Source organism: Ambystoma mexicanum, chromosome 7q, assembly GCF_040938575.1.
Source record: "Ambystoma mexicanum isolate Mex_15411 chromosome 7q, UKY_AmexF1_1, whole genome shotgun sequence".
Classification (NCBI taxonomy): domain Eukaryota; kingdom Metazoa; phylum Chordata; class Amphibia; order Caudata; family Ambystomatidae; genus Ambystoma; species Ambystoma mexicanum.
In genome coordinates this window covers 144,658,536-144,684,757 of record NC_090941.1, presented here as the reverse complement: position 1 = coordinate 144,684,757, position 26,222 = coordinate 144,658,536, and the positions used below count along the sequence as shown (strand labels likewise).

General features: G+C 45.9%; 1 protein-coding gene across 2 annotated transcripts in view; it reads left to right on the top strand.

The window, feature by feature from the left end:
* The window catches only part of UGGT2 (UDP-glucose glycoprotein glucosyltransferase 2), a 1,923,861-nt gene that overhangs the window by 1,391,232 nt on the left and 506,407 nt on the right, over window positions 1-26,222 (top strand). For both annotated transcript variants that reach the window (XM_069639785.1, XM_069639786.1), the window contains one exon: window positions 17,168-17,269. In XM_069639785.1, the coding sequence (XP_069495886.1) occupies window positions 17,168-17,269 (102 nt within the window). The remainder of the gene's footprint in view (window positions 1-17,167; window positions 17,270-26,222) is intronic.

Here is a 26,222-nt window from a genome sequence, read left to right as displayed (position 1 = left end):
GGGACCCAGTGACGGCGCAGAAGCTCAGGGAACATATCACAGATTTCTTGGCGGATAATGACCTCCCAGACACAAACAAAGACACAGTATGGGACGCTCTAAAGGCGGTAATAAGGGGACATCTAATAGCACTCAAAGCACAGAGAGAAAAAATGAACCACCAATGGGAAAAGGAACTAGAAGCACAAATAGGGGCGATCCAGGCAGAACTGATCCAGACTCCCACTAGGAAAATCATGCGTACATTAAGACACGTGCAGGGGCAGCTAGAAGCCCTACGCACGAAAAAAGCGGAAAAGGCACTTCTATACACAAAACACTGGTACTATGTAAAGGCGAATAAAGCCGATAAACTCCTAGCAAAACAATTGAAAAGTACTCAGCAGACTTGAACAATAAAAGCTTTAAAAGATGAGTCAGGCCAACTGAGGACCCAAACCTCTGAAAAAGGTTCTACCAAAAACTGTACACTACGGATCTCCCTAACAGAGATCTCCAAGAAGACTTTCTCGCTGGGATTAAACTCCCCGTACTGGGGGAGGAAGAGGCGCAAAACTTAGAAAAAGAAATTACAATAGAAGAGGTCAATGCAGCAATTCAGTCCCTCCCCATGAACAAAGCACCGGGCCCGGATGGATATACCGCCCTCTTTTATAAAACATACAAAGACATCCTCGCTCCTGTACTCACGTCCCTATATAATACTTTCGGGGGGAAGGGATCAGTGACCCAAACCATGAACGAGGCAAAAGTACTGGTGTTCCATAAAAAGGGGAAGGAAGAACAATGCCCCACCGCCTACCGCCCCATTGCCTTAATAAATCTAGACGCAAAACTGTATACTAAAATATTAGCTGCTAGATTGGCACCACTTCTCCCCACACTGATAAACCAAGATCAATCAGGATTCGTCCCTAATCGGCAGACACATGACAACCTTCGTAGGGTCCTCCATTTGGTCGAAAAAATAGGCATTAAACAGACCCCAGCGGCACTGGTAGCTCTGGACGCGGAGAAAGCGTTCGACCGGGTGGAGTGGACATTTCTATTCCTGGTCCTAAAAAAAATGGGAATGGGTGAAAGATATATCGACATGATCCGGGCCAACTACAACTCCCCGTCCATAAGAATAGCTGTGAATGGCGGATTGTCGAACAAAGTATACCTAGAGAGAGGGACGAAACAAGGGTGCCCAATTTCCCCCCTTTTATATGCTATCTATCTGGAACTCTTACTGGCGAAAATCAGGGATATACCGGAGGTAAAGGGCATAGAAATGGCGGGACAGGAGCACAAAGCTGTGGCATATGCAGATGACATGCTAGTAGCTATAGGAGACCCGGGGCGGTCCCTACCGCACCTAATGGAAGTTATAGACAAATTTGGGAAGATCTCGGGATTAAAAATAAACAGGCAAAAATCAGAGATACTGATCCTGGCAGGTAACAAAGAAGAAATCCGCGCAAGTGCGACAGATTGCCAATTGAAGGTAGCGACCACGGGTATCAAATATTTGGGTATCACTCTCACCGGGAAAATTGATGAACTTTATGCTCATAATTACCCCTTACTCTTGGAAACTATTAAAAAAGATTTATTAAAATGGAACCCATTGGCGATTTCCTGGTGGGGTAGAATCACTGCGGTCAAGATGACCATACTCCCTAAACTACTGTACCTATTTCAGGCCCTCCCGATCAGACCCCCGAGGGAGTTCTTTAGAGCACTTAGGAAGGAGGTGTCCAAATATGTTTGGCAAAACAAAACCCCTCGAATCTCAAATGCGAACCTGACTGCAAATAGAGGGGAAGGTGGGTGCGCTATGCCACATTTTAAGAACTACTATGATGCAGCCCAACTGTGGGTATTAAGGGAATGGATCCCAGAGCGAGGGGAAAAAATTTGGGAGAGGCAGGATAGAGCGGTGGCAAGGACACCCACCAGGCATATGCTATGGATTAACAATCGATTTCGACACGACAATACGCATGTCAGTGAGATACTGAAGACTATGCTGGGGTGTGGGATGCAGCTACCCAAAAAGAAACCCTGACTAAAGATCCCGCTCTATTTATGCCAATGTTTAGCAACCCAGAGTTCCCACCGGGAATGGAAATGGGCGCCTACAGTAAATGGGTAGAGGCCGGGTGCAAAATGGTGGGGGACATGCAAGAGGACCAACAGATAAGGTCATTTGCAGACTGCACAACGCTTTTGAATCTAACACCAAAGGATCGATTTAAATATGAACAGCTCTGCCACTGGTTACGTACCCCACGAATAAAAGAAGCAATGTTTAGAGACCTGACCCCTTTTGAAAAGTACATTATGACGCAAACAGGCACCCGCAAATTTGTCTCAAATACATATAAATACATTAATGCACAACCGGAACCAACCACATGGCAATATATGAAAAGGTGGGAGAAAACCCTGGGCTATACCCTCTCCAGGGACAGATGGGAGTATATCTGGCGTCAGATTCCAAAATTGACGAATAGGTGGGGGTGGGGGGAGTTGGTTTTCATTATGTTCTGATTGGTACTTCATGTTGGTGCTAGCGCTCATAAATCCATAAGAAAACGCAACAGAAATATGTACGCGAGCGCCAAGCAGCTGAGCAAAGGACAAGAGCACAGGAGTTCCCTCTAGTGGCCCGGGTGTCACCGTGGTCACGCTGACACACTGCGCGGCTTCCCCCGAGTCTCAGAAAGCTTGCGCTGAGCCAGGGAGGCGAGCATGAACGCCCGCAAAGCGTAATGTGAAAAATAAAACCAATGGGGCCGCTCACAAGGGCTCTGAATCCTCCACGACGTTCTCTGATGCCAGCTGCTTCCTGCTGGCGTCAGAGACAGTGAGGCACGGAGGCAGAAAGAGGACTCTGGCTATGCGCCCGTCAGTAAACAATGCGAAAGGAAAAATCATAACCAACAATCTGCGTTTATAAAACCTCAAGGCAAATATATATATTGTAAATAAATGAACACAGTAAGGTATTATAAGAACATGCAGATGTACTTATCTTCTTGCTGTGAGCAGCAAAGAAAGAGAAGTTACATCATGTTAAGGGCTATTTGGAGGGGCAGCTGCATGCCTATTGGTGAACTGAGGTCACATGTTTGGTGACCTACTATGAACTCTGACTAAGCCTCCTGGGAAATGGAGTTTTTTTCTTCCAAAGACAGTTATATGGACTAAAGTTCGAAATTGATATTATATTGATAATATATATATTGCACCAGTCTTGGCATAGAATTCAAACAAAAATGGTGTAACAGTGCAATGATGAGTAAGTATAACCATTTTACTGCAGCTCGAGGTTTCAAGATGGACCCATGTGTGCTACCACCGCTTGAATGATTGGTGGATTTATCAGCAAGCATAAAGTCTATTGATGCTAAACGTGGACCAAGGTTCTTGAGAATCGGAAATGAAGTTTTATTTTTTAAGCATTTTGCTATAGTCGACTCTTCTGTACAAAATATATTTTTTTTTTGTTGGCCCATTACATTTGTAGTATTTTAACTTGGCTGTGTTCTTACATTTACTCGTGAGGTTATACCTGGGGTGAACCCACTAAAGTCAATTTTACATGCAGCAAACATAATAACATAGTGTTAGCAATTGCTATGCGATCTTCATGTGCCCAGTTACTTTTCACAGAAAAATATCTGAACGACAAGTTATAATGTGCCAAAGTGGTGGATATTTTAGTAGGTGTCGGATTCCTGAACTTAATTCTAGATATGCCATACGTTTCATGAGTTCTAGACCCCAGACTTTCCCTCATAGGGTCCTAATATGTTAAAGCCATGCATTCCTCAATTACCCTCCCTACTAAGCATTTCGTTGAGGTTTTCCAAATAATTGTGCCTCCTGATCGCATTAAAATATTATTAGGTAAAAAAAAAAAAAGATGGTAGTTCTGCCCAGGCTCCTGCACTACTTCAGTAATATCCCATGCATAATACCCAAGATGTTTTTCAGCAAATTGAATAGATGGGTAGGGACTTCCTGTGGCACGGTACCCGAAATAGAGTGGCGTTTTGGAAACTGCAGAACTTTTATGAAAAAGGAGGTATCAGACTGCCTCATTTTGAGGTTTATTACTTGGCGGGACAGTTACAGTATGTGGCCAAGTGACTTTCTGATGAAGTGACCCCTGAGCATAGGGTGCTTGGACAGGACTGCACCCCGTTTTATTTGAAAGAAATGATTTGGCTGTCCGAAACTGAAATGAGGGGGCGTCCTGCGATGTTGAGGCTTGGATGGAAAATTTGGCGTAGGGCTTGTCGTTTGATGGAAGTCCCGTGCCCGTGTCTCCCGCAAATATCGCTGGTTGCTCTGACAGGAGGGGATGATCAGTTGAGGGCGATTGTTAGGACCTACTGGGAATCAGTGGGGCTGGCAACGCTAGGCGATGTTTGGCAAGAGGGATCCATTAAGGAGTTTATAGAACTCAACGAAGAAGCGGGGCTACACACGGGCCAATATGTCACGTACATTAGATTGGTACGGATGATTAAGAATACCTGGCCAGAGACAGTTTTGATAGAAGAACCAGATGCAGTTTTGGAAACAATATATGATATGTCCGAAGGGGGTCATGAGATCTCGAGACTGTATGAGATGGTGATGGCTACGGCGGGGAAAGATTTAACACACCTGAGGCTGGACTGGGAGGTGGAAGTGGGGGCCCTGGGTTACCACAAAAAAGTGTCTAGAAATGCCAGATTAAAACAAATACAGCTGTATGTAACGCATAGGGCATACATGACCCCCTTGAGGATATCCAAGTTCCGAAACGCTGGAATACAAGTGTGTCCTAAATGTAACCTAGAAAATGCTGACATGACACACATGTTTTGGTCGTGCCCGATTATCAGGTGCTACTGGGGAGAAGTGGCACAGAAACTGGCTGATAAAGGGGTTACTCTTGTCACGGACACGGCTTGGGCCTGCTTGCTGGGCGGGTTCCCTAGGCCCGGAAGCTCAAGCATATTGAGAAACTGAGAAATCTGGCGTATGTGCTTGCCAAACGCAGGATCGCCATGGGGTGGAAGAAATGCCACAAACCTAAGGTGGATGTATGGTGGAAGGACTTGCAGAAATGGGCGGAGGCTGAAACGGTGGCATGTCAAGAAGCAAGTAGCCGGGCTGATGAAGGGGAGGTGGGTACCCTGTTGGCTTGGAAAACGCTAATAACAGAATTGTTTGGAGTAATACCAGATCCAACAGACTCCGAAGAGAACGGAACCCGGCCGCATGTGCCAAACATTGAAAGGGATTGACAAATAGGCTCACGGGGGGAGGGAGGGATAATAGAAGCAGTGCTTACGATAACTTGATGTGTAACTGAACTATTATGATTATGCTGCTTGTTTGGTTTTTGTTGTTTTGTTTGCGTAAAATCAATAAAAGAAATTTAAAAATTTAAAAAAAAATAAAAAAAGTATCCAACCCAAAGTACGTCCTTTGGTATGGGTAGGTGCATTGACTAACTGTATAAAGTTCATGTCTGAGAGTGCTGTATACAGGGCTTCTGCTTTAGAATATTGCTTGTCATTGAAACATAGGTTAGTGTCACCTAGAATGATAAACTTGGTATTAGGTTTGATATGGGGAGCTAGCATCAAGGGTATATCTAGGTCCAGATGGGTGTTACTATTGGGTGATCTGTAGATGACCAAGAAGTTGAATGTGGTATTCTGATCAGTAGCGAGTTTGGCTAGGAGGAGTTTGTAGCCTGCTATTGTTTCGATAGGGTAGGATGTAATTTGCAGGTTGGATTTGACTATTATGGCCACACCACTTCCATGTGCAATAGTTATGTCAGACCCGATAATGTTGTATTCTGGTGGGATGGCCAGAGATCCAGAGGCTTAGTGCAACCATGTCTCTGTAACTACTAGTAGGTCAAGTTGTTCATCGATAAGATCATGGATTTCAATGGCGTGCACTCCTAGTGATCGGGCATTTATAAGGGCACCTTTAGTGTTATAAGATGGCTCACTAGGAGGCTCTGCTGTGCGGTTTTGGGACTGATCAGCAATGGCATTAGTGGGACGTTTAGTAATGCGCCAGTGGGCGTCTTATGTTGTTTGTTGCTGGGCCAAGGTTTGGGCTTAGGTTTTACGGGCATAGCACAAAATGAATTGTAGTTAGTGGGGTCAGGTAGGTGCATGCTCTTAGGCAATGTCGTCTAATGGTATCCTTAATCGGGTAGTTGGTCGAGTTAAATGTGTTATTAGGGGCGTGGACCTGATCTATCAAGGGTGAGAGTTCTGCAGGCAGTAAATTCTTTGAGCATTTAATAGAGCTTAGGGTATTGCTGTAGTTCTGGATGGGTAGAAATGGTGGTGTGGTAGGTAGGAAAGGTGTGGGACACGGTATGGCGTGATGCCGGTAATACTATTCTGGCGAGGCCATTTCCAAGAGTGATAAAGGAACTACCTGAGCAGGGTAGGCATTCTTGCACAATACAGAATAGAAACATGGTGATAAGTAGCAAACCGAGCACGGCTAAGTCCTCGGGTATCTACTATGGGTCAAGCGAGATGCAGAACATAACTGCAGTCGCTACAGGATAGGCTAGGTGTGCAGCTTGCTTGGGCAAGTCAAAGTACAAAACACAATGGCTGTAGGTTTGGCTAGGTGAGGGGAGCACATGGGCAAATCACAATGCACAAAACACAGTAGCTGCAGAATGGGCTAAGTGAGCGGAGCATGTGGGCAAATCACAATGCATGAAACACAGTAGCTGCAGAATGGGCTAAATTAGCGGAGCACGTGGGCAAATCACAATGCATGAAACACAGTAGCTGCAGAATGGGCTAAGTGAACGGAGCATGTGGGCAAATCACAATGCATAAAACACAATGACTGCAAGTTGAGCTAGGTCAGCGGAGCACTTGGGTATAGGCAGGAGAAGGTTGGGGCCTTGCAGGATCAGCGGCAGTGTGGAGCGCATTAAGAAGATGTTGTGCGAAGCATACAAGTCTCGTAGTCGGGCTGGTAGGCAAGTAGTGTTAGTCTTTGGTACTATGCTTTGATGAACGAACGGTGGTTGCGTTCACACTGGGGTGGAGAAGGGTGGCAAAAGAATATCAAAGATCTAACGTTAATATCCTAGATGGGCTTAACAGGTATGGCATATATCATTACGGCGATGATCTGGCGCTAGGGGTTGAATAGGTTAGGAGTGTAAATTATTTCAACCCGGCACTCCACTTAAGTCAATGCCTAGCGTGTGATGCACAGCTGGAACCCTTAATTATATATTTTTGTCTAGAAGTCCTTTTATTTCTGAATGATGTACCCTTATATCACGCCCCTCTCTTTGAATCCCCCCGGTGTCACTGAACCAGGAAGCAGGCTGTTTTGCAAAGATAAAAGATTTATTTTATGGATTTCACAATATATATCACACTATTTAATATTTATACAAGGATCACCAATGGGGTGATGTCACAATCAACAATCTCTTTAATCAGAAGGAGTATGGATAGGAAAATTAATGCAGCATAGAATAATACTTTTTGTGGGTTCAGTCAAATGCAATGTCACTCTTTCCCCCTGCACACTACGCAATCCCCCCAATATGCAAGATAAAGAGATGGAAGGAGAGAAAACAGGTTTCAGGAATACAAACTCAACAAATAGTTTCAATCCCAACTTCTCCCAGCAAACTCAGAGAGAAACAGGAATGATTGCAAACGGCTCAATGCTTTTGAATGTGGCTTTGAATTAATGGTTAAAACACTGAAAAATTGATTTAATTCACTAAATTGGAGTCAAAACTATTGGGAGCCGCTTTGTATAGTTACAGATAGACATTAGCAATGATGATTGAATAACTAGCAGATTGAACACTTAATTCTGAGGTTGAATGCAAAGAACAGCTGTTTTACACGTGATGAAATTGAGCCAAACGAAAATTTTGCGGCAAACTTTTCCGTGCGCGAGAAGCGCGATTGCGGAAAAACTAGAAGGAGTTGGAATGCGGTTTTGGATTCGTTGGAAAGCTGAGGATGTTAGCTTCAATCTGTCGCTTAGCATACACGGTACAGAAGTTACAGAGGTTTTAGTAGAGTTTATTTTTTTCAGAAAGAGTCAAGATCTTCAAACTGAAAGATGCGCTTTTGAATTTACAACAAGATTTCTTTACACTAAGTAGTCTATGAAGCCACAAGCTGCATGACAGCACAGCCACCAAACCAGCGACGTTTCTGGATGGTTTCTACCCGCCGAGGCACTTGTCTGTCTTCAGCAAATATATCAGCGCAAAGATGATATCACTACCATTACCAAAGGACTATAGAGATGAGAGAAAGATTCAGGAAAGACAAAAGATTTTCTACAATGCAGTTCTGGATATGATAGAATGGGTTTGGATAGGATTACTTAAGGATAAGATACTTGCTAGTGACAATTCTATGCTATATATACTCACTACTACTGTTTGGAATGGACATGTCAGGGATCTGGTCAAAGATTTCTGGACTGGAATTCTGCTAGCCCACTGGACAGGATTCAGGGCGCTCGAATTCTGCACTCAGCACGGCACTCTGGACACAGCTGCAACCCAGAACCAACCCATCAGATCCAGTCCTGAGGGCCGTGCAATCTGGTTACAGCTCTGCTCTACTGGTTTGGATCTCTGGATTCTAGCAAGAATTCTTAGCAAGAAAGCAGAAACAGCACAGCCAGGCTGTTCTTTTTGGTGTTCCCCTTGGAAGTCTGACTTAAAATCTGGTTTCAGGATTTTAAAGGCCAAGCTGAGAAGGGTTCTGCTTTGGAATTGGGCCTTTCTGCTTTCAAAGTTCTGGAGTCTTGGATATGGGTTTCTCCTGCAGTGTGTTTCGCCAGCAATCAGTTGATGGGTGAATGTGTCTGTGTCTCTAGATCCTAAACTGTCTCTATTTATGTATTTCCCAAAGGGGTGGGTAGGCTGAATTATACTAGGCACGCCCTCTAGGAATCCTATTGGTTAGGGTCTGTCCTCTCTCCTGATTTGAGAAGAAATTCTGGTATCATGATGATGCTGTATTTTACAACCCAGGGATAACCTCCCCTTTATTTCTGCACAGTAAATCTATTTTTCATATAAAGCATATTTACAATATTACCAACTTGCTAGCAATAACATATTTCCATCACAGATTTAGTGGAGCAAGTATCTGTCCGAGTTCCATCTCAATGAGAGCTTTAGTTCAGATTTGACAGTTTTTTGTGCTTTTGGTTGGGTACCCAGTGTCAGATTTGTCCACATTTTTATACATATATGCGCATGACATCTGGGCATTATCCTGTGAAGTTTCATATTTCTAGCATCATCACAATTGCTACAAAATCACCATTTCTGTAGTAATGTCCCTGAACATAGTACAGAGTCCTGAGTAGTTTCAAAATGGGACCAGGATTTTCATGTTAACACTATATTTTACAGATTTTTACAATTTTGCACAGTTCTCTGTGAGTCTTTTTCAAAAAGATACTTTTTGTGATTTAAGGATACACATATCTGTTTGGCCCGCCCCCAAAGTTTTGCTGGGCCAAGGGCAATCCTGTTGAAATTAAAGTTACAATTTTAAAAACAGGCAAACATATCTCCAATTCCAGTCTTTTTCAACATAGAAATTAAATAGAGGCAACCTATATTGCTGTTGATGGCAAGTCCCTTCTTTTCAACAGTGTGACTTTAATGTACAAGTTTAAACTGCCAGTGTACTTTAATGACAGCTTTGATACAGGCCGCCAGCGGTACTGCGCCCATATTCTGACAGATTTCCACCAACAAGCACACTTTTTAATGTGGATATTCTCTGATAGATTCTGCTTTTCCTGACATAGTGCGCTTATGTGGATTCCTTAAATAAGATGATGGTTAACACCCATCAAGGATGTTGGATCTTTTCTGATGTTTGGGAACCATTATTTTGCAATTTCAATAGCCAAGGAAAAATGGATTTTAGAGCACTGCTGGGATCCCTTGCAATGAAGCACTGCCTTTTCAGGTAGTTCCATTTCCCTCTGTGGGCAGCCCAATGACAGGTTTTGGAAGTGTGGTCTCCTGTTCCACCACTGACACAGGCAAAGTGGATTGGCAGCCAGCTTATCCGGTTTCACTGTGCAATTCTTCAGAGGTTTTTAGCGCGCATAGGACTTTTTGCGGTCATTCTGTTGGTTCTGGTGAAAGCAGCACACAGTGATTTCGCAGGGCAGAGCCTAGTGGGGGCAATACATCTCACAGGAGGAGCGGCAATGCACTAGTTCGCAACAGTAGTTGAAGGGCTCAAGTGGTGCAATGCTTACCTTCAGAATGGCAAGTGCATGCAAAGTGGGGGGCCGCCAGCCGCTCCGTAGCAAACAGGAGCAAACAGGGCCTTCTGCTGTGGGCCTTACGCGGATGGGCCGGCTTCTGCCTGCTGGCATAGCGGATAGGCTAATAAGCATATGACGCTCCCCATTGTTAGGCAACCATCATAAACACAGGACTCGTGGACTGTGGCTGTTGGGGCCTGGTGGCAGGTCTCCACACGGCAATGGCGGTCTGCCTCCTCAGCAAACAAAAGCAGGCTGATGAGGAGTGATCGTGTTAATGGAAACTAGCTGCTGGATTCACTAGTGGCGCGGATGAACAGGGCACGATCTGTGTGTCCCTGTGTCTGGAATGCAGTTGGTCGAGTCGCAAGTAGATCGATTCTTGTAGCTGGAGGTGGGTTAGCAATGATGTGCAGGGCTCCTGCCCTGGCGGAGGACTGGGGCTCTGAGGAGCAAACGGAGCCTTCTGCTGCGGTCCTTACGCGGATGGGCGTCCGTAATGTCACTTGACGCAGTAAAAGCATTTGACTCGGTCAGGTGGCCTTGGTTGTTAGAGGTGCTAAAAGAGTTTGGTATTGGGCCCACATATATCAAATGGGTGCGGTTGCTGTACAATGAACCGATAGCAAGCGTCAAAACGGGCACCAGTATCTCGGAGCAGTGGCAGTTGAGTAAGAGCACGAGGCAGAGATGTCTGTGGTCCCCGATGTTATTCATCCTAGCGTTGGAGTCACTGGCGGTCTACTTGAGGGAAGAATATGGGGAGGTGGGTATTAGTCCCTCCGGAGGGAGGCATATGATCTCATTATATGCAGATGAAATGCTCCTGTACCTGCAGCACCCCGAGGAGAATTTACAATATATCCTGGACGTGATGGAACGATATGCAGCACTGTCAGGTATAACCATTAACTCGCAGAAATTGAGTCTGTACCCTTTGGTAACACCGGCAGTTGGAGTATAGGCTTCCCAACGTACCCTCCCAATTAAATGGGAAATAGATACATTTCGGTACTTAGGGGTGGACATATACCACGGCCCTAAGATAGAACATATGCAAATCACAGAGAAAGTGGTTAGTAAAATTGAAAACTGTATGTCATTTTGGACTAGGTTGCCATTGTCCATGATGGGGCACACAGAATTACTGAAGATGGTGGTGCTACCGAGACTCCTTCATTACTTTGCGAATATCCTGTTTGCAATTTCGAAAACATTCTTTAGGAGACTACATAGCATATGTAGGAGCTTCATATGGCACAATTCACTGTGCAGAGTGGCACTATGGAAGCTCCAGAACCCATACGAACAAGAGGGAATAAAGTTGTCCAATTTCGAGGTATATTTCGTAGCTAGCCAGCTGCAATTTTTTGGCCAAATGGCTGTCAGACAGACAAATGCCTGTATCAAGGTTGCTACAAGCAGAAAGCACTCAGTTCTGTCTGAATGAAGTTATATGGCTACCCAATTCACGCATGACCCGCTCGCGTTTACTGGTATGCCTGGGGTGCACAATGTGGCACAGAGCCTGTCTTCTGATGGCGAACATAACACCGTACTCTCCGCAGATTCCGTTAGTAGCGCTGGAAGGGTTAGACAAACAAGTGAGGCTCAACATGAGGAAGTGGTGGTACCCCATGGGGGTTGCGATGGTAGGAGATGTGCTAAAGGAGGGGTTGCCCAAGGATTTTGAGGAACTGATAGGAGACACGTGGTTACACCAGGGGCCAAACATCACGTATTCCCGTCTCTGAAGGAGCCTAAGACGCAGATGGCCAGAGACTGAGACGTCCTTGCAACCGGACAAGGTTATAGAGACATTTTATGATGTGGCGTAGTGGGGGTACAAAGTCTCACGGATCTATGAGCTACTGATGTCCAAGGGTGGAAAGAAGTTAGGATAGACAAGGCAAAAGTGGGAAACAGATTTACAGGAGTCAGTGTCGGACGGGATGTGGAGTACAACAATAGGGTTCCACATAAAGGTGTCGAGGAACGCACGACTGTAACAGATCCAATTATACGTGGCCCACAGAGCATATCTGACCCCGAACAAAATAGCTAAATTCAGCCAAGCAGAAATAGAGTCCTGCCCGAAGTGCGAGAGGTAAATGCAGACCTGGTGCAAATGGTCTGGGCATGAGTAGAGATTGGCAGATTTTTTGGGAGAGGTAGCCCACGCATTAGCAAAAGCAGGGATTACCCTGGATGTTGGATCCCCCATAGCTTGTCTGTTAGGGGGCTTCCCAGAGCCCAAACGACCTAGACACGTGAGCAAGCTCAGGGATTTAGCATGCATACTGGCGAAATGCAGAATATCGATGGGATAGAAAGCACAAACGAGGCCAGCAGTTCATAGGTGGTGGAAGGACTTGTTAAAATGGGATAATGCGGAGACAGGGGTGTGGCAGGAAGCGATGGATAGGAACACAGAACAAGGCGAAGGGGGGGTGGACGGTTGGAGACAATTGGTAGCAGATCTGGCCAAAGACTTGGTGGAAACTCTGGGACAAAAAGACACTGAAGCCAGATGGGCTGGTGACTAATAAAGGAGTAGGTGGATTATTTGGTGCGACATAGGCCTCGGATGGGTGGGGGGAGTTGGGGGCGGATGCTTTCAGACAAATTACTGTCAAAGGTTTGTAAATGATTCAAAAGGTCTGCAAGTTGTTATGGTTCTGTGGAAAATAAGAAAGTGTTTTAAAAAAAAAAAGCATAATGCATAGTCTCCATTTTAGTAATCCATGTTATAAAGACACATTTGGAAAGACAGTCCATAAGCACTGGAACACACACTCTCCTGCTTCTTTTCCTTGTTCACCCCCCCCCCCCCCACAATGTTTCTAGACCGATCTATGAAAGTCTCATCAAGGCAGGTTCTCCCCTGCTCATCCAGAACCATCAAAGACCAGATCGACACCCTTGCTCCAGCCTTGGCTGATTTCTGCAATCACTCCTTTTCCACTGAAACCTTCCCCTCCCCCTTAAGCCCTCCCTTTTGCACCCCCTTCTAAAGAAGCCCTCTGCCGATCCTTCCTCTCCGGGTAACTATCGCTCGATCTCCATTACTCCTTTCCTGGGCAAACTCGTGGAAAAGCTGGCAATCTCCCAGCTTAATCTGCATACTGAATCTGTTGCTCATCTCCATGACCACCAGTCTGGCTTCAGAGTTGCCAGAATCACAGAAACTGCTCTCCTGAACACCCGCGAAGACCTGCTCTCTAACCTTGACTCTAAACTTCCTTCTGTCCTCATTCTCCTCGATCTATCCTCTGCTTTTGACACATTCAACCATGCCATCCTGCTCATTCGCCTTTGTGACAACCTGGCTATCGCTGATCAGGCCCTGGCATAGTTGACCTCCTTTCTCACCAAACGACCCTCTTGGGTCCAACTGGGCTCTTTCCCCTCTTGTATCTCTCTCTACTTGTGGTGTTCCCCAGCGGTCTCACCTTTCTCCATGGCTTTTCAAACCCTACCTGGCACCTCTCGCCCACTGAATCGCTAATTTCTGCTCCAATTTTCAGTGTTATGCGGATGACACTCCGCTCTTTTCAGGCTCCCCTCTTCTCCTTCTCTCATACCAGACTGTCTGGCTGCAATTCAGGAATGGTGTGCCACCAATGATCTCTGCCTTAATGCCAGTAAGATTGAGATCCTCATCTTCGGGACACCTGCTCCCTCCTTTCCTCTCTCTCTCTCTCTCTCTCTCTCTCTCTCTCTGGGCGCTTACTCTGGGCCCTCTTCCTGCTCCTTCCTGTGAGGCTATGAACCTTGCTATCATCTTCAACTCCACTCTCTCCTTCTCTCCTCACATCTCTGATGTTGCTAAGAAATCAAACTACCAGCTGCACCTCCTCAGAGGTATTTGTAACGCTCACCTGATTCCCGCAGAGGCGCCGGTCTTGACTGGGTGAATGCCGTATCTTCAAAGGTGATGTGTAACACACGGTTGGCTCTTTGGGCTGGAACTCTGTGCACTGTATGTCTGACTCGAAGAGTAAGATGTCTGCAGATAGAAAATATGGGATTAATGAACTGGGGTTATTGGGTGCCTCTCTCTTCTCCTGTAGAACCCCAAAGGTTAACACCCTCACCTTAGGTAAGTGAACGCCGAGCTCTCCATCTGCCTCGGGGCAGGGTGCCGTAACCAGTTTCTTCACTGGATAAGGGTGCAGGCCTCTTGACCTCAGAGGACTGCTGTCCGTCGTTAACTGCACAAACGGTAAGTTCTGGGCACTTCAAATGTCTTAAAAGTCTTTTGTAATGATATCTCTTGTTTTGCAGGGTTCCGGCGATGGCGGATGGCGGGCTGATGAGTGTTGAGGAGCGAACCCGCGTGAGGAATAGAAGCGCCTGGAAGCACGTAAGTAAGCGCTTGTAGCCTGCTTCACGATGCGCACTAACTGTCCCTTTTATCTTGCAGGTACAAGTTCGTAGCTTTAGAGAAGCTGAAGGGTGCTGGAATACCCACTGGATTCGGCGTGGGAAGGAGTAATGGCACGCGAGTAATAAAGTTGCCCAATGTCTTTAAACGCACCTTCTTTTGTCTTTCAGATGCGGGATGCAGCGCCGAAGGCCTCCGGAGCGTGCGAAGAGCTGGTAAGCTTTTGTCTTTCAGATGCCGGAATGCAGTGCGAAGACCTCCGGAGCATGCGAAGAGTAGGTAAGCCTTTGTCTTTCAGATGCCGGAATGCAGCGCGAGGCGTTGGTGACAGCCGATGGACCAGGTAAGAGATGCGCTGCCACTGAAGACCGTAGTGCTAACCTGTTCTTTCTTTGTCTTTACAGGTGCTGCTGAAGACTGGATTCCAGGATGGTAAGCCTTTGTTCCCTTAGGCCCAGGATCAGAAGCAGAAGACACGATGAGCGTTCTGCTGCAGAGAATGCAGAATAACGCAAAGCAAGATTCATCCATCGGGTGTGGTTTAAATAGCTTCCTGTAGTGCTTAGGTGTCTCCTTCCACAGCCACGCCTAAGAAAAGAGTTCCTGCTTTCCAGAAGAGTTCCAGTGTTCTGAACCTAGGGAGTGGCTCCTGCCCCACCCAACAGGAAAAGTAGTCCCAAACAGAAGAGGATCAGGGGTTCAACTGGCAGGTAAGTAAGCAGCATGGTCTGCTGCAGGTAAGTCCACCCAAACATTATGAGCCCGGCGCTTCCAGCGCTGGGACTGGGCATCTTTATGAGCCTGGTGCCACTGGCGCCAGGACAGGGTCCAAAAGGTCCCAATTGGGACTGGCTGGCACTCGGAACCGGGGTTATGGGTCTGCTTCCAAGGGAGTCGGGCAAGTCCTGATCTTTTGGAAGCAGAGATCATGACAGTATTCTTCCTTTTCTCACTTTCCCCCAGAAGCGCACTGCCTCTAGAGCTCTGGTCCTCTCTAGGCTTGACTACTGCAACAGCCTCTTTCTAAATCTGCCTGTCTCTACTCTTCGACCATTACTACTTATCCAGAACAGGACTGCCAGACTTGTACTTGGCCTCAAGCCCATGGATTGTATCTCTCCAGCTCTGAAATCTCTTCACTGGCTCCCGTGGCTGCAAGTATCAAGTTCAAGACCCTTTGTATCATCCACAAGGCTTTCTGGGGCCCGGGACTGTTCTCTACCTCCAACTTTTTCATCCTAAACATCTTCCTTCTCGAGCTCTGGGCTCATCCAACTCCAAGGGTCAGGTGCTTCTCCAAGCAGAGAGTGAGGGGCAGATCCCTCTCCTCTGCTGGTGCCTTCCTCTGGAACAGCCTCCCTCAAACTTGAGCAGAACAACCTCTGGTTCCGGGAGCAACTCAAGACCTTACTTTTCGCTTCTGCTTTCTCTTCTCCCCTGCTGATGTCCCTGACTGCTCCGCGCACTGGTCACCTGGCTACACTCTGAACTCGAGCCCAGGCTCCTGCATGTCCAATTGCCCTTGCACTGCCTCTGGGCTCCCCCAGCACTTAAGGGTCTGTAATTGCAGCCCTACAGTCCCTTCTCTCTGCACTTATGAGCCACCCGCTGACTGCACTTATTGAGCTACCTGCACTTCTCTCACCCCCGGCACTTTTCTCACCCCCGGCACTCCTCCCCTCCCTCTTCCCCCCACTTGCACGATCTGAATGACGCAAGGCTTAGTAAGATCGTTGTTTTGTCCTCCCTTTCTTTCCCCCTCCTTGTCTTGTCGCTCCTAGAAACATTTGTTTACAGGCGCGTTATAAATTTCATATCATATATACATCCCAAAGCAGAAAGGAAGAAGTTTTCAAGAGGCTACCACAAATGCCTGTCTCGTAGGAGACCTCCTTCTCCATGTTGATAGATAGCGCGAGGAAGAGGGATAAAGTGTTAATAGTGAATTGCCCTACATCGTATTATTGCGAGTTGGTGTACAGATGTGAGGAAATCTAATGAGTAAACATGCCCAGTTCTTCCAGGGTTTATTTTTCCGCACAGCCACAGTGTTACCTATTAGAAAGCATTTTGTTATCTTTTGTTTAGAACATGTTTTTCCTGCATAGTTGGTGAGATCAAGTGATAAAGCAAAGAGGGTTGCAAGGTGCTTATTGGTTAAGCGGGTTGGTTTGGAGTGGTGTGGGAATTTATCTGAATGTGTGATCCTTGCTTAATGATTTCACCTCTCTGTGTTTCAAATCACTTTTCTGGAAATTGGCAGCTGCTGTGGAGTGTCATTATGTGCTGTAATATGCTTTCAATTCAAGCTGTTTGAGGGTCAGCGCATTGACGCAGATAGTCCACAGCCAACCTTTTGACATTTATCAGTAGTTGCATCAAAATATTTTTAACCATTATATGTTTTGTTAAAAATGCTGCTCATCCAAGCAAATAAACTATTTGTTCTCCTTATAGTTTTGCAGGAGCGGCTCAGAATGATGAAAAATCCCAGAAGAAAAACGACGTTCTGAATATTTTCTCAGTTGCCTCAGGTCATTTGTATGAACGTTTTTTGAGGTAATGCAGACCTAATACATTCCTTTGAAAGTGCTAAATGAAAGAACGTTTTTTTTAATGTACCCGGCGTGTCTAGCGCTCACTCTCTTTCTCTATGGGGAGAGCTGTGTTGTCAGGTGCCCGTTGGCTAGAGCCACCCCAGTGGTTACTAACAGCAATCTGTCCAGAGACAAAACTGATATCTTGAAGAAGGGGATGCCGTCTCTTTTATATTGATGTGTACAATGAGAGCAGCAGTGACAGATGCATCCGTTGAGATTGGGACTGGTCTGTTGGGCGTCATCAAGGAATGTTGCCATCACACTGAGGGTGCATTATCTGTACTGGGGAAGCGAGTTGGGTGCAGCTAGCTCTGCACAGGGTTCTGGGGTTCTGACAGACATTCTAAATAAGTAACAGTAGGATCTAAAATTGTATTAATCATTTTGTTTTTTGTTGTTATTTATTAGTGTTTGTACATACTGTAACAAAGGTGTGGGTCCAAGCAGCACTACCAATCAGTCAGGGGTCAGCACACAAAATTAAACACTGCCTTGGTGCTCACAGAAGACACAGATCATTGGTGGTTCTAATCTGAGCATGACCTTCTCCAAGAAGGAAAAGCCTTTTCATAGACAAACAGTGTGTATTCTTGGTAAAAGACAATTGTACTAGTATTATAAACTATTTTTACAAATGTTCAATGTTCATTTCTGATGATCACTTCCAGTATATATTGTGCACATATTACGTATATTGCACCTATCCTATTGAGCAAAGGTCATTACCAAAACCTACCTGGTTATTATTCCAAGATGGACAGTCTGTGTGAAGATTCACAAGAGTTTATCACTTCTCCCCAGAGGAAAGCCCTTCCTTGTGAGGCCACTACTCAATACTTCCTTTAGGGGTGGTAAAATGTGAGAGCACCTCACAGGGCGAGACTCCCCTTATGGGAATAGGGACTCCCTTTCCGTTCAAGAACCCCCTTACCCTTGAGACTTTAAGACGACCTCAGAGTATTAGCAACCCATATGAAAGGACTACTGTTGTGTTATGTATTGTAATTCTTCAGCCTATATTGTACAGCCCCAGAAAGGTAAACCGACAGCAAGTTACTATGCTAATGGCTGTAACGTAATTCACCCGACCGATGTGTTAATGTATCTTGTATGCGCGATATCCCTCTACTGGAGCCATGCGCCTTCGTTAACGCATTTACTGTTGATGTAAGCAATGCGCAGGTATCGGTGGCTACCCTCCTGCATCTACATGAGGTCTGGTCTGTGATCAGACAGAGCCCTGTTATTAGCGCTTCCACGCGACCGGCTGAAAGGTGCACCCTTGCGCCTAAGCACTATGCTCATAATAAGGAAGCCAGGTGTCCAAATCTGGTGATGTCCACACGATCGCATGTGAGCGATTTCAAAACGATAGCCATACATGCACCCCTTCACCTGGATCCTTCTCTCTGCTCCGCAACTAAAGAGCTGATCCTTGAACCAGCGTGTCCACTGAATACTCGATCCGAAACCAAGCTCATGACCCACGGCTGCTAGGAAAGTAGTGCCTTAACCCAGTTCCCCTGACTAGAACACCCAACACTCTAAAGAAATGTTTGCCTATATGTCATACTCTGGCAATGCCAACGGCACTTGCACTTAGAAATAGCACGCTAGGCTATATAACACTGATTTGAGATGCGCTGGCTGCATACAAGGGGCAGGTGGAAGTAGTGAGAGATTTTAGGGGGGGGTGCGTAAGGTGGTTTCCTGCAGCTGGACCTGACCCCAGAGGCAAGATTAACTAGACATAACAAGTATGAGGGATGGGGATCTAATGCCTAGGCGTGCATTCCTGATCTCCTTGGTGGTGGGTAGGCAAAGCGGGCTAGTTCTCAGTCTCCAACTCAAATGCCCAGTGTCCAAGCACTCCCCACAGTTAGCTACCCCTGTGATTCATCTCAAGAAGCATACCAACCAGCCTGAAGAACACCTTACTGGCCCCCCCTGCGCCACCTATCTGGTAGCGTTTCCCCCCCCTACCCTATCAAAGCAGCCCTCTTCAATGCCAGATCTATCCCACCCACACCCTTGGCATCAATGACCTGATCTCTGTACAAAACTTGGACATAATGGCCATCACAGAAACTTGGCTACTTCAAGCTTCCATCCCGGCCCTCTCTCTAGCGATCCCTGCTACGAGAAGCTCTTAACCAAACTCACTTCCTGACCAACCGACCCGCTGAATATTCACATAATCTATTGCCCGCCAGGCCCCATTAGCTCCTTTGAAGAAGATCTCCTACTATCCATAGGAAGTAGCATCAAGCCGCCTTCTACAGCATTCATTTTAGGGAACCCAACAAACCATCATTCCACCTCCCTTGCTAATATGCTCACTGACCTGGGCTATATACACTGTGTCAGAGACCCTACACACAACAAATGTAGGGCGCTGGATTGGGTAGCCGACCTCGATATCCAAGTGCTCATCTCTACCAACAGCCCTTGGCCTTGGTCGGATCACCACATCCTCTCACTCACCTTCAACCATCCAAGACTCACCAGCCCAGACCCCAGCCTCTTCCACCCAGGTGGACTCGTAGTGCCTGATTGATAACCAAAGAGACCATCTCCCTTCACCGTACACCTCTTTGCCAGGATTACGCCGCCTCTTCAGACCCCAACATACTAGCGGACCTCTATTCCGACACTCTGACTAGAGCAGTGAATGCCCCAGTGACCTTGCGAAAAGCCAAACCTATCGCCCACATCAATGCCTGGTTCACTCCAGGCTGTACGTTCTAACAAACAACAAGTACAAGTTGCCTGGAAGAAAACACCGGATAAGAGCACCAGATCTGCATATAACATCGCCAAAGAATACAAACTAGCCGGTATCCGGTGAATTTTTCGAAAAATATATTCGAAATGAAAATAAAAAAAAACAGGGATTTAGGGGGGGGGGCATTTAAAAAATAAAATAAATTTAAAAAAAATTTGAGAAAAAAAATTTCGGCAAATGTGTCGGGAAAATGGCATTCGAAAATATGCCTTTCGAAAATATCACTATAAACCAAACTAGCCATTATAGCAGCCAAATCATTAGCCTACAATACCAGAATCATGACTGCCTCTTCCAATATCCAGGAAATCCCAGCATCCTTAGAGAACTGGAAACCCCAGTTACCCCGCCATCCACTATAAAGAAAGATGAGCTGTGGTGCTCCAGCATACAATGGCCATGAAAGCCAAAGTACATCTACTACAGGAGAACATTCTCAAATCCACGGCACCCACCACTTGCACCCACCTACTCCCCCCTTGCTGGACTACCCCCTCATTCCACTTCAGAGACATCTCTGTTGAAGAGACCGTAAACATTATTTGCAAGCTGAAACCGTTGAGATACAAATGGGGTAATCGGCCCAGCATGTATTATCGAAAGACTGTTTGGACACCCTAGCCCCCTTCATCACCGGGTTCATTATTTCCTCCTTCTCAGCGAACCGTGTTCCTACCAGCCTGATTGAATCCTGGGTTCTCCCGCTACTCAAAAAACCCAACTTAGACCCTGCTGCCTCGAACAACTACCGCCCAATCACTACAGTGCCATTCCTGCTAAAGATCTTGGACAGGGCTGCCTACAACCAAATTCAACCCTTCCTGGATCTAATCATATCCTTGGCAAGCACCAATCTGGATTCCGACCAGGACATGGAACAGAATCTGCACTATTAGACTAGAAAAATAAACTGGATAACTTTAGAGATGAAGGAAAGACAGCCCTCCTCCTCCTCCTCCTTGGCTTATCGGCTGCCTTCAACCTGGTAGACCACCAAACACTGTCACCACCTCACAACAGCGGACAATTTCTCCCAAGAAGCCATGACTTGGGGTGCATCGTTCCTAGAAGGCAGATCCATGAGTCTTTTCGGACCTGCCCAATGCCCCACCTAAACCCACCCCCTGTGGTGTCCCACAAGGACTATGTGTTTCCCCTACCCTCTATAATATATTCACCAAACCCCTCTTTGACCTACTGGATGACCTTGGCATAGTCTACACTATGCCGACGATACACAAATCCTCCTTCCCCTGTCGGGTTCACATGAAGAAAACACCACGATGATCAATAAAATCTACCTCACCATCCAGACTTGGATGGCCATGAACAACATGTGCCGAAACGACGATAAGACGAAAATCTTAGTTGTGGGGTCACCATCATTGCTGAAAAAACTCTCCCCTTCTTATTCATCCTTCCTGATTAACGGCATTAAAATCCTGGTTTCAGCATCTGTGAAAACACTGGGAGTGTACCTTGATGCTACCCTCTCTATGTCAAAATAAGTCAATACAATCGCCTAGTCAGCAGAATACACATCCAAACTTCTCAACGCAGCTAGGCAATTCCTCACACCAGCTAGCTTTTTGTCCATTGCAAGATCGATAAATGGAGCAAGACTCAACTACTGCAATGCCCTTTTTGTAGGCACCTCCAAGAAGAACATATGCAAAATGCAGATAATCCAAAACAATACGCTATGCTCAGCACTTAACATCTCCAAAAGAAACCATAGGGCTCATTACGGTGGTAACTGTGCCTCTGCTACCAGCGGGTTGCCGCCAGACCCGTAATTATTTACCAGCGCCTGACTTCCCCTTTACCACAGGGGGATTACAACCCCGATGGCCCGGAAAGTCAGACGCCGGCAAATTGTGAGTATGGGAGTGAGGACCATGGAAGCACCGGCACCGTTGCTAACAGTGCCGGTGCTTCTGTGAACGGTCTGCCTACAATGGCCGCTGTGCCCGGCAGGGTCAGCCCTGTTGGGCACGTTGGCTCCGGCAGGCAGACCTGTAATATGCCAGTCCAGAAACAAGGGTGACGGTAAGCTTACTAGCACCCTTGTTTCCGGAGCGGCAGGGTCAGAATGAGGCCCAACATCTCGGCAGCAAGAAAAAGGGCGCATTGGCTGCCTGTCGAGGAAATGATTAACTTCAAAATCCTCAGCATCACCCACAAATGCCTTTCAAACACAGCACCTGAGTATTTAGCCCAAAGAATTGTTAAAGTCAACTCCTCCAGACCGGTCGGAGCCCCCCACCGAATTGCACCATCGAAATTCAAACATGTCAGAGGAGGAAGGGTGAGCTTCCCCTCCATAGCGGTATCTCAGTGGAATGTCCTCCTTCCCTTGCCAAGAGCAGAAAACTCTCACTGGGCGTTCAGGAATTCTCTAAAAACTTGGCTCTTTGCCTAAACTTGACCTCAACCAAATAACTATTTACTCTGGAAGTGACTAGGTCTGCTACCTGTCCGCTTCCTTTATTCTTTTTTCCCAATGTTAATTGTTCACTGCATCATGTATTTGTATCAAGTAACTGGTTCGCAACAGTGCCTTGATGCCCTCGGATTTAGGAGATTTACAAATGAAAATAAATAAAAATAAATAAAATATTTACTCAGAGGTTGAGCACAATAAAATCAATAAAAGTCCAGGACATTTACAAGTCTTTTCTGAAGCTATTGAAATGAGGAAGAGCACCCAAGGAAGCATGTCGAGTGTTCACCCACTAAGTAATGTGACGAGGAGGCCAGTAGGAAGGATGAAGATGGGCCAAAGGAAACGGGAAGGACTGTGATCTTAAGCTGGGGATGGCCCAGCCTGTTTGTATAACAAGAGATGAAGGACTACCTGCAATGAGAAGCACCATTTGTGAAGCCTGGAGAGCCAAGGAGATTAGAAATTGGTGAGAAGACGGAACATTGGGGAAGCTGATCCGTACCGTTGAGGATGATAGGGGTAAACTGAGGGAGTACGTTGCAGCATGACTGAGCGAGGACTTGCCAGGAAGACTGAAGTTGGGAAACGGTGGTGTGGCCTCATGGAGGTGGACTGACTGGTCCAAGAGCTGCGGTGACACAGTTGAGCTGCAGAGGGACCTGCAGACTTGAAGCGAGAGGGCGAGGAAAGCAGTTAAGAAGGCTGGCAGGATGATCCACTGCCCCTGGAAGAACCGGTGATGTGTCTGGCTACAAACACAGGTAACTGGGAACACAGGAGACCCGGTAATGGATTGGGGCCAGACGAGAGCAGCATCCAAAGCGCTCTCCCCCATACCAGTAGTCGGGCCAAAACTACAAAAGGGGGACAAGCTCTGGCAAGTAATCTCCCTTGTCTCAGTGACTACCAACAAAGCATCGAACACGAATAAGAAGGATCTCCCTTGTCTCAAAGGGGATGATGAATGTAAAGCCAGTGTTCGAAGCTACAGGAGTGATTTCCCCTTCTCAGAGAGAGTGTGGTAACAGAAACTCAAGTACCAAATACATTTCAAGTGATTCGCTTCAATCCTGTCGGTGTGATATTAGAGCGAAAGATATAGGAAGCAGTGGGATTGGTCTCCCTGGTTTACAAATCGCCCCTAAAAGTCAGAAGGAGGAAGATCCTGTCAGGGCTGGCCTTTCTAGTCCTAGTGGCCCTTTAAATCTCAGTGCTTGTTTGGGAGACATTCAGGTTCGAAAAGGTGAATTATCCAAGTCTTCTCAGTGGGGAAGAAGCCAGGAAAAGGAGGAGTTTAAGTTCACTGTAAAAGGAGTTTGGAAGGAGCTAAAAGGGCTCTTACAATGTAGGCATTGTTCAAAATCAAACAATACATTTTATTTTTGCTTTAGCGTCCGATTTACCAACCAGGATAATTACTCCCTTCTCCTTGTACAAAGTCAAGCCTTAAAGGAGGTTCAAGACCAGAAGGGTGTTGTTTATGTTGAATATGATCAGTGTGTTAGAGATGTCATCACGGCTGGAACTTAATAAACCAGGAGAAGGGAGTCATTCCCCTGGTCCTTTATTTAAACTTGAACTTTTATTCTAGTTATTTGTCACATGATTGTGGTACACTTTTTCAGTAGGAGGGAGTCATCCTCCTGACCTTTCTTTCATTTAGCTGTAGGGACAGAAGAGGATTTTGGCTCAGAGGACGGTTGTTTTGGTTGGACATTCATCCTGACTACGAGCATCATGTTATCTTTTTCTTTACCTGGCTCTGAATGGAAATGCATAGCTAAAGCTAGGTGGTGTTGGTGTTGTTATCTAAAGTAAGTCTCACATCTGGTGCACTCCTATTGTACTCTTTTGAAATGCCCCCATTAAAACATGGCACATGGCATCAATGAGGGTCCTGAGCTGCTTTGCATAAAATCAAAGAGCATTTTGGGAACTTAAAAATGACCACATATATTTTGTTTGACATATGCTTTTAGAATTAAAGGATTCTATGCTTTTATTGGGTTTTGAACAGTGGGCTTGGTGTTAATTTAATTTTTCACAACTAACCTTAACATTATAATGTTTGTAACCTGAGTAATTTTTAATTATTCGGACATCCTGAGGAATTCTATGTGAGGATAACATGGCTTTAACATCTGTCTTGATTTGTTTCTCAAGAAACTGAGGGGTTGAACGCCTCAAATAATTTTAGAAATGGAAGGGCAAGGATGTTTGTGTGCAGTCTCCAATACACAGACAGATTTGGACAATTATGTATAACAGATGTTATCTTTTTGTAAAGAAGTTGAAGTACATACAATTCAATTGTTGAACTCCTCATTACCCACCTACAATAAGCTACTGCTTTCTCAACTTTCATATTTCGTCTCAAGTAGCAAAAGAATGTAAAAATCTCTTTTCAATCAAGTCAGGAAGATTTGTGTCCCGCTGCCCTGATGTGCATCCCGCATCACCATTTGTCATTCAGTTACAAATCCCCTTAATATTTTCCCTCCCTATTCCTCCTTCTCTACCTGGTAGTGGACTCCTGCTGCCAAGTTATGTGCAGAAATTGTTCTTTAAATGTTGTTTCTTTAACATTTTGAATACGTGCTTGCTTATTCATAACTCTGTGTGCACAGACTCTGACCTTCTGACCTGTCTTCCTTCTCCCCTCCACCATGTCACCAATGGCCCCACATAACTTTCTATTTTACAAGTGAAGTGCTATCCTGCTATTCCCGCTTTAGGAAAATGTTTTGGTTGTTCTAATTGGTCTGTTTATTAAAGAGAAACCAGTATAATAGAAACAATCATATTGCTACCACCATGCCCCCGGAAAAAGGCAAGCAGCAAATGTCCCATCAGTGTAGGAACCGCCAGCTTTAAATTGTGTTTCTCATTATGCAGCATAACTGTGTAACGGGCATCGTAATCTTGGTAGCTAGTTCTGCATTTGAAGACCACATACAGTTTTGAACATGCAACCATGTTGTCTGGTTAATCCTAGCAGCCAGGGAACCCATTTCATATGAATCCCTTATTCTTCCTCTGCTTTTGGCTGGCAATTTGAGAAGGTATACTTTCAGGCTGATTTTCCACTGCAGTTACCATTGCTCTAAAGTGTTTTCTGTAACTCTGATACCGATCATCTATATATTTGGTGTTTTGTAAAGCACCCGAGTATAAAAGATGCTTCAAAGCATGTAGAAACCAAAAGGATGGGATGTGAGTGAGAAGGGCTTACTCTGCAGGCTAAATACATAGAAGAACATACATTCAACGTATGGGGTGCAGATGGGGTGCAGGTGCAAGTGGATCTAGGTCACCTGGCCTAAGCCCCATCCACCTGGTGCCTTCCTGCCTGCCGCTCTTTTTCACCACTTAGCAAGCCCCGCCCACCTAGTGTCTTCCTGCTTCTTGCTCTTTTTCACCACTTAGCAAGCCCCGCCCACCTGGTGCCTTCCTGCCTGCCGCTATTTTTCATCACTTAGCAAGCCCCGCCCACCTGGTACCTTCATGCTTGCCGCTCTTTTTCACCACTTAGCAACCCCCATCCACCTGGTGAATTCCTGCTTCCCGCTCTTTTTCACCACGTAGCAAGCCCCGCCCACCTGGTGCCTTCCTGTTTCCCGGTCTTTTTCACCACTTAGCAAGTCACGCCCACCTGGTGCCTTTCTGCTTGCCGCTCTGTTT